Consider the following 8,474-nt stretch of genomic DNA (forward strand, 5'->3'; position numbering starts at 1 on the left):
TTCAATTGGGATTCACTCAATTTTTATGATTTTACTCTATTTTAGCAAATTTGCACTTGATACATATATTTTACTCTATACAATTTACTCAATATTATTTGATTTTGAATCATTTGGTTTAACTTTACTCAAATTTATTAAATTTTATATTGATTCCATTTGAATGGAATGAATTCATTTGATCCAATTTTATATAATTTTATGTAATTTGGGTAAATTTTTGACAATTTCATTTGATGGCGCATAATTTCAGCCCATTTAATTTGATTTAGCAGATAACTTGCAATAAAATATTACTAAATTCATTCACATTCACTCAATTTATCCAGATTCACTCAATTTATTGAGAATTACTCAATTGGATTCACTCATTTTTGAGTCAATGTATAAATCATATGAAACACCCAAGTTTTCATCAGTAACTATTTTTATTATTATTGGTCAACATTTTTTATTTTAAGTTTTGCAACTGCAGCACTTATAAAATTTTTAAAAAGTGTACGAATATTTGTTGAAAAATCATTATAATTTCACTAATCATACATTTATGATTTATATCAGGACTTGCCGAGAAAATATAACACAAATGTTAGGAATAATTTTGTAAAGTTATTAATAGTTAAAGTACGGATCATCTATCTGAATCAATATGGATAATGTTTAAGAAAATTCACCAAACAAAAACTAAATGTTGGGCCTACAATTATTTGAGAATTGTGCCGAGTACATTTCTGATTTACACCAGAGCAGCCTTAATTTTCTTGTCTCATTGAATATCCTCACAGATGCAGAAATATTAGAATTGACATTGAAGATGAATACGTCTTGTACCGCATGGTTTAATACATATAAAAGTACTGTAATCAGGTTCTTCTTAACCATACTTAATCGATCAAAACATTTGTTTGATCAATAATAGGTTAATATTAATCGAGAATTCTTCATTACACTCATTTGTTACACAAATCCCTTCAATTTTCTGTATATACTTAAATAAACAAACAACGTATTTATTTAGCGACTAATTTTAACATAAGCTTAATTAGCAGCTTAAGTATACTAATTTTTTCAGTTCCATATCATCGTTTATGATTCAAAGCAAAACGTCCTATTTTTATTACTAAAAATGCTTGATCACTCATCTGCATATAAATAGTTTATATAAATATTCACCTAAGCCTTCCAAAACTCTATGCAAACGTAGTTTAATTTTGGCACCACTTTTTCTAATTTTAAGCAAATTCCAAATATCACGTCCAAAGATATTGCACAAAACACTCGACAAAATCGAAATTCAGTCGATATAAAGTAGAAATCGAAAAAAATATTGTATGACCGATTAAACAAAGATTTCTAGATTCTTTTTCGATTTCTACATTTATAATAATTACATAAACAGTAAACAATCTTTACATCCAAGTAAGAATAAGCAACTTACCAACAAGTTTGGTACTTATATTCTAGAGTCATATTACCAATTCTGATTCACTCACACCATTGTTCTCAACATCAACTTTTCTCCATTAGTGATGTCCTAATCTGCCATTCTTAGGAACTGCTCCAACAATCCTAACTTTGCCTTGGGCGTCCGAAAACTGAGGAGGCGGTGCTAGAACTCTATCACTCGCTCCACCTACGAATTCTGGTGGAGGAGGCACAAATGTGTCTTCGGCTACTTCTGATGAAGCATTTGAATTCTGTGTCGAAACGTTAGAAGTCAGGTTTTCTTCTGCAGGTGGTGGCAGGCGTGCTAATGATACTGCTTGTCGTGATGATGTTGTTATGAGATTTGAATCGGGATAGAGTTTGTTGCCGAATTGGCGGTGCTTGGTGGTGGATGATTCTGTTGTTTGCTCAATACCTAGAAAAATTGAATATTTATTAGCATTATATAACTATAGTAATATTTGGTCAAGTTCTAAGTAAAAAAATAACAGCGATAAAATTTTAAAGAATTAAGTAAAACCAATTTTGATGATTAACAAAATAGTTGAACAAGTATTCTTAAACTTTTCTAAATAATGGCTACATTATGGACAATCAGATAGGTAATAAGCGAAAGAAGGCAAGTTGCGTAATCATGCAAATACGTGTAAATAATCAACTTTATCAACAATAATAAGAATTATCACTTCACTCAAAAAGTCCGTAGGATAACTAAAAAAACCAATTTTTTGCCAAAATTCTTTTTTACTCAATATAGTTTTCTTCGAAGACGATATACCGATTATAGTAAAACTTCGAACTTTTCGAAACCATTTTTATAGTACGATTTGTACTATGCCACAAAATTCAGCTATCATCTCATCACTTGGCAAAAATTTATTCAGAACGAGCATCCTTTTGAGATCGGAGAACAGGATATGGACGCTGGAGAACAGATCTAGAGAATATAGTGAGTGGTGAATCAATTCGAAACCCAATTCATGTTTTTGTTTTGGTCATTGTTTTCACGGATTTGTGACCTGGTGCGTTGTCCTGATAGAGCAGCATGATGTTCAAATGGGACTGTTTTTTCGATTTCAATCTTCAAATGTTCCAATAACATTATACTATTATATTGATGAAGACATTACTCACGAATCCCAAAAAGCTGACGCTATAATCTAGCCAGCAGATTATTTGCATTTTTTCTCGTCATCATGTCTAGTCCACTCGGCTAAATAATCGTCTATTCAACTCCGGGTTGTAGTGATGAAGGCAGGTTATAAATATGGTGGTATTATGATGCAAAGACTCAGTTTTGTTTCAATTGAGACTGTGCCAAATACTCTTACGAATCTTAAACTCGTTATGTTTTTGGTCAAATGTGAGTTCGCGCGGCACCCATTTAGCACAGGGATTTTTTCTATCCAAATATTCGTGACAACTATCTCAGACAATTCTATTTTTCGGTTTTCCAAAACGTTTTCGGTGTTCTTTTTTGGTATTTTCCGTGTAACCTCAATTGGCCTTTCAGAGCGTTCAGCGTCATCAGTGTTCACGATTAAAATCAGCAAACAACTTCTCCACATTTGCCTCGATTTGGCACACTCCAGATAACACTTATCAAGAGATACTTTGGCAGCAATGGTATTTTTACCCATCAAAAAGCAATGATATATCAAACCTCAAATTTGCTTTGAATTCATGGTTTCAAAAAACTCAAAAGTATCGTCACTTGAACCTCTGTAACTTTTGTAAACTAATCGTCGGATTGTCATGAAATTTTGATATATATCTTCTTAAAGTTGTTACTTACCCTACAAATCATATCGATGATTACATAACTACATCATCTATGTGTTATCATACAGACTTATTGAGTGACGTAATAGCTGTCTAAGCAAAATGTTCAATTATTTATTTCAAGAATAAAGATTTCGCTTTCATTAAAAACCATTTTTATTTTATATCTTTGAAACATACTTTATCAGTAGCTGTATGAAATAAATTAATTTGTTTAACACATTTAATTTAATCCATTTCGAGTTCTAGAAATGTATTTTATTTGAGTGTGAACGTAAACTATAATCAGTAGCTAAATACAAAACACCATAGTGCTTCGGCATAGATTCCGATTCCGCATAAAACTCAAACTTTGATGAATTTTTATAGTTCAACCGCTTATCCTAGGCCTATAATATTTTAATATGTTATTTCAGACTATGAAATCTATCATTGTACAAAGTTTCATCAAAATCCTAAAGAAGTTCGATATTTAATTACAAAGAAACGGGCAGAACGATCTTTACCAAAAACTGACCAAAGCAATTCCTAAAACATGGACAAAGAAGATTATACTTCTGCCAATTACAAAGAATAGCTTGGACCAACGATAGACTTTCTCGAATGCCTTTCTAATTTTTTACAAACAATTCAGAATTACGTGAAACGTCCAGAAAACATAAAATTACACATGGGATTCTAAAATCCATTGATGAAAAAAAACTTCTTCTTAAGAAAATAATAATGTTTATAATTTAATTTCCTTTACCTAGTCTTTCTGCTGCCGATCTGCCAAGCGTTTTACTTCCCTGATTCCGGGCCAGAGCAATCGAGTTAGCCTGCTTTCTGGTCAGACTATTATGCCTCTGCATAGTTTTGGAAAATCCTAAATTAGACTGAATGCCTCCATTTATTTCTAGTTGATGTTGTTGCCGCAATTGAGAAACTGTATTAGTTCCCAATTTTGTTGGAGCAGGAGACTTCTTGTCATGTTGTTGCTTGTTTTGATCTGAAAATTTACCTAAAAATTGATAAAACAGAATTGATAAAATTATAAGGCGTTGATAGTTCTACTACTATTTATTTTTATTATAGTATCAAATAGTATAATTAAATTCTTTTTACCTTTACTATTTATATCAGCTCCTTCTTGGTCTGAACTGACGCCGCTAGAAGAATTCTCCGGCAGTTTCATTTCTCGTGACATTGGTGTCGGTATTGGCACCATCTTGTTCTCCATCTCCTGCAGGATTTTCTTTTTGTTCTAGAAATCATCTGGATATGACTTTGAACATTTAAGACGCGTCCTTATTTTCTGTATCTCGTCCACTGAGAATGAATGCGCGAGAGAAGTTGAATTTGTACTGGAACCACTGTAAAAATAAATACAAAATGATTGATATTGGACAATAAAAAAATGCTGAATATTTAGTAATAAATTAAAATATCTTATCAATTATTAAATACCTCGTATTGCTGTTACCACTCGTCTCGCTAGCTGATCCATTACCGTTAGTTCCACCATTGGTTTGAGATTTGACTTGAACATTAGGAGTATTATTTGATGGTATTATTCGTTGTTGTGATTCTATAAAGTAATAAATTATTAACAAAATCGTTTTGACATATATTGAAACTTTCAGTTTCATTTTTGTGGCAACTTTTTGAAACCACAGGCTAGTTTTTGTTTGAAGATCAAGCCGTAACATCAAAATGTTAAATAGAATTACTTAATAATTTTCAATAAAAATTGTGCTAAACTATTTCAGCTCCAATATTTTATTATGCGTATAAAAATATACTTATGTATTTCCAAGAAAATTTATTTAGTGCGGCATTTAATAACATTTATAGCTACTTTAATAAACTATTTATGTTTTCCTGTAGACAATTATATGGCAAGAGCAAAGCAACATAGATAATGCATACTAGTATAAAAAAAATCCAAACAATTTATTTCATACCAGTTAATTGTTAAGTACCAACCTGTATTAATAATAGTATTATTATCTCCATGTGTAACTTTGATTCTCTGCACGTGTGTCCTGTCTCCCGAAACGGGAATTGTGACCCCTATTCTATTACTTTGCAGATTTGGATTAGTGTTGGACCTGATCCTCCCTTGCATTTGCTCCTCATCAGATTCACTCATACTGTAATCGGGCTCTGGTATCGGTGGAGGCAGAGTTGCAGTCTAAAAATTGATTTAATCTATTTATGTATTCAATATTCTGTAACCAGACGCTAATATACAATTATTAATGTATTTAGAATTTTTATTCCAAATCCTGGTACAACATCTCACTATCATCACTATCAGTTTTTGGACTTCTAATATTTTCTTCTAAATAAAAATTGATAGGCTATAGATTTGGTAATACTGCTTATTAATATTAATATCAAATTGCGTTTTCATTTAACCAAAAATCCCTTAAATATTGAAATACAAGTTAAATCATCAATCTTGGTTACTAATTTTTCCTGTATACTGGACTTTTACCATATACGACTTACATTATTTATGCTATTCTTTCTGATAGGTTGCGCATAAGGATTTGAAGTTTGCTGATTTTGTTGCTGCACAGCGTTGTCCTGAACTGATGTCGACGACTGGCTGGTATCACGCATACTTTGAGATTTTCGGACCTGCAAAAATAATGAATGAGCATGATGAAAATTAATTCATTCAGTTTCAAAATCTTAATATTAATCTATTAGTCTTACTTGATTTCTATTGCTTGATTGCTCTTGCTGTTTTGCTCTATACCCTACAGCTCTAATATCTTGTGGAGATGCATATAATTTGGCACTAGTTGCAGGTCTAAAACTTGACATTACTGCATTTGGATCTCCAGATACTTCACTGCTGTTTGGAATGCTTTCTTGGGCTAATAATCAAAACATTAATAAGCTACAATTGTTGATATAATTATTTACACCAAAATAGTTATTCAATAAGGTCAATTTCGAACCTTTGGTGGTATTTCCTGACGTCTGATCCAATTCCGATTTGCCTCTAGAAACATCAACAGCAACTAGTTGACCAGTTGTTGGAGGCGGTGGTGGAGGATGAGTCGGGGGAGGTAATTGTCTAGCACCTATAAATAGTAAAAATTAGCAAATATATTATGATTTCATTCTTATGCAATAGCACTATAGAGTGACAAATACCTGCAGCATGTTGGACATCTTCGACACTGCGATGGCGGGCTCTACTGACACTCCATGTCCCCCAAGAATTACTGGGCAATTTATTTGATCCAATTAAGCTACCAGATGCACTTAGACTGGATGCAACTGGTGAACCCAGCGGTTTACTGTTATAAATGATTTATTATCATTAGTTAATGTATATAATTTGAATTGTATAATACTCAAACAACTCTTCAACTAACCCTGCTAAATCTGGTGTGCTGTGAAAATCTCTATGGAGCAGTTCTACTCTAGGTACAGCTACCGCCTTGGCTCTAATAGATGCCTAAAAAATAATGTTTTATTGATTTATATTTTCGAAGGAGTTGGATAAAAATTAATATAAAATTATTGATTACCTTTCCTTTACGTTTCATTTCAGCAACACTAGCGTATACTCTAGGTTTAGCTGGAGATCCTGGTGGGCTTTGATCCATTCCAGATTGGAACCGAGAACTGCACATCATTGTCGATATTCTGGAAAACAAGTCAAAATAGTAGATGATTTGCATTGATCGTAGACAAATATAAATCAAAAACAAATTAATGCTGATAATTTACCAAATTAGAAAGACTATATCGAATAAAAACTGATATTGTTTAACTAAAATTATATATTATATAATGTATTATGCAACTGACCTGTTTCCACTACCAGTCGTTGAACTCTGTTGACGTTGGAACAATTCTTCCAATTCTGCAGCAGTAATTCTACTTGAACAAGGTCTCTGCCTTATACTAGCAGTTCTAGGCTGGTTCGGATTCTGGTTACTATTACCTCCTGGGCTTCCGTATTCGGATGTGCTCTGGTTTATGCTATGTCTGGCTGGACTGTCGTGCTGAGAATACGCGAATGTGGAATGGTTGCCATCGGAACGAGATAAGTGAGGAGACATCTATGAAAAAATGTATTAATATAGTATTGAGGAAAAATGTATATTTCTGTATTATATCCAAAATTTCTTTACCTGCACAGACTCGGCAGAACTCGATTTCGTCGTCGATATTCCAGTAGAATCCAAATCATCAGATGATTTTTCACCACCACCTCCTTCTAAAATAAATTATATATATTAATGAGTTGATAAATTTTAGGTCACTGAATCTTCTGTTTTTTTTGTACCTAAACCTGCTACCATGCTCTTAGCCCTCGCACGACCCACGCTTAAAGTTGTTCGAGGGTCACGTCGAGGTGGTGCAGGAGCCGGACCGCCGCGCCCTAAAGTACCCGAGCCAGTTTGTCCAGGAAATATTCCTGCCCGGCCTGAAAATGTGTGAAGTTATTGGTGTTATTATCGACTTAAAGGTTTTTTTGAATAGCACGTTGTAAGAGTACAAAGATCACCTAATACTAGTATGTATTATAAAATCATATTACGAAATATGACTCAAATGTTGTAATAAAGGGTGATTTGGCACATGATAAAAATTGAATACGTAAAATAAAGACTATTTTTACCTTTCTCGGTAACGTTGCAAAATGTTGTCTCATAGATTGATGATATGGATTTCCTCCACTGCCATTCATATCAGCCCCACCCATATCAGGTTCGTCGAATGCACCAGGTCCAGGGTTGTGACTTGCCGGAGCAGACACCACAGTCATCTGGACAAGTTCGCCAGAAGCACGGATCAGTTCGACGACCCGTTCGTGAGATGCAGCGCTGACATCGGTGCCGTTTATCTAAATCGTAGAAAATATTAAAAATGAAAACTGCACTAAGAATAAACTATAGTATGCTTTATTCAAACTGGCTATAATTAAGTGAAATTATTTGAAATTAGTTTGAAGACAGAAATAGGCAGGTATATTTTATTACCGCAAGTAAGAAATCTCCTGGTTTCAATCCTGCCATATCAGCAGCGCCGCCGGGGTCTACATCGTCCAAGTATTGAGAGCTGGACCGTTCAGAGGGTCTGAGAGCCATCAGAGGCGATGATGCTTTGGCACCACGTAAAACAAATCCGAAACCTCGTCTGGCTCGGTGCAAAACCACATCTCGAGTGTGTAGTTGTTTGACGGTGTTCCGGGAGAATTGTTGCTGAAATAAAAAAATCGGAAATGACATAACTAG

The 8,474-nt window shown here is 33.6% G+C and overlaps 1 protein-coding gene across 1 annotated transcript in view; it reads right to left on the reverse strand.

Moving 5' to 3' along the window:
• Positions 1-571: 571 nt before the first annotated feature.
• The window catches only part of LOC113386568, a 9,855-nt gene continuing 1,952 nt past the window's right edge, over positions 572-8,474 (reverse strand). The window contains 17 exon segments of the mRNA XM_026624346.1: positions 572-1,861; positions 3,977-4,228; positions 4,333-4,387; positions 4,433-4,580; positions 4,675-4,795; positions 5,194-5,401; positions 5,722-5,853; positions 5,932-6,095; positions 6,180-6,305; positions 6,379-6,524; positions 6,603-6,685; positions 6,759-6,876; positions 7,042-7,221; positions 7,372-7,453; positions 7,523-7,663; positions 7,837-8,083; positions 8,220-8,441. Of these exon segments, the coding sequence (XP_026480131.1) occupies positions 1,524-1,861; positions 3,977-4,228; positions 4,333-4,387; positions 4,433-4,580; positions 4,675-4,795; positions 5,194-5,401; positions 5,722-5,853; positions 5,932-6,095; positions 6,180-6,305; positions 6,379-6,524; positions 6,603-6,685; positions 6,759-6,876; positions 7,042-7,221; positions 7,372-7,453; positions 7,523-7,663; positions 7,837-8,083; positions 8,220-8,441 (2,763 nt within the window). The 3' untranslated portion in view covers positions 572-1,523.

Source organism: Ctenocephalides felis, unplaced genomic scaffold, assembly GCF_003426905.1.
Source record: "Ctenocephalides felis isolate EL2017-DRISC unplaced genomic scaffold, ASM342690v1 CF-g0.4_SCAFFOLD_00845, whole genome shotgun sequence".
Classification (NCBI taxonomy): Eukaryota; Metazoa; Arthropoda; class Insecta; order Siphonaptera; family Pulicidae; genus Ctenocephalides; species Ctenocephalides felis.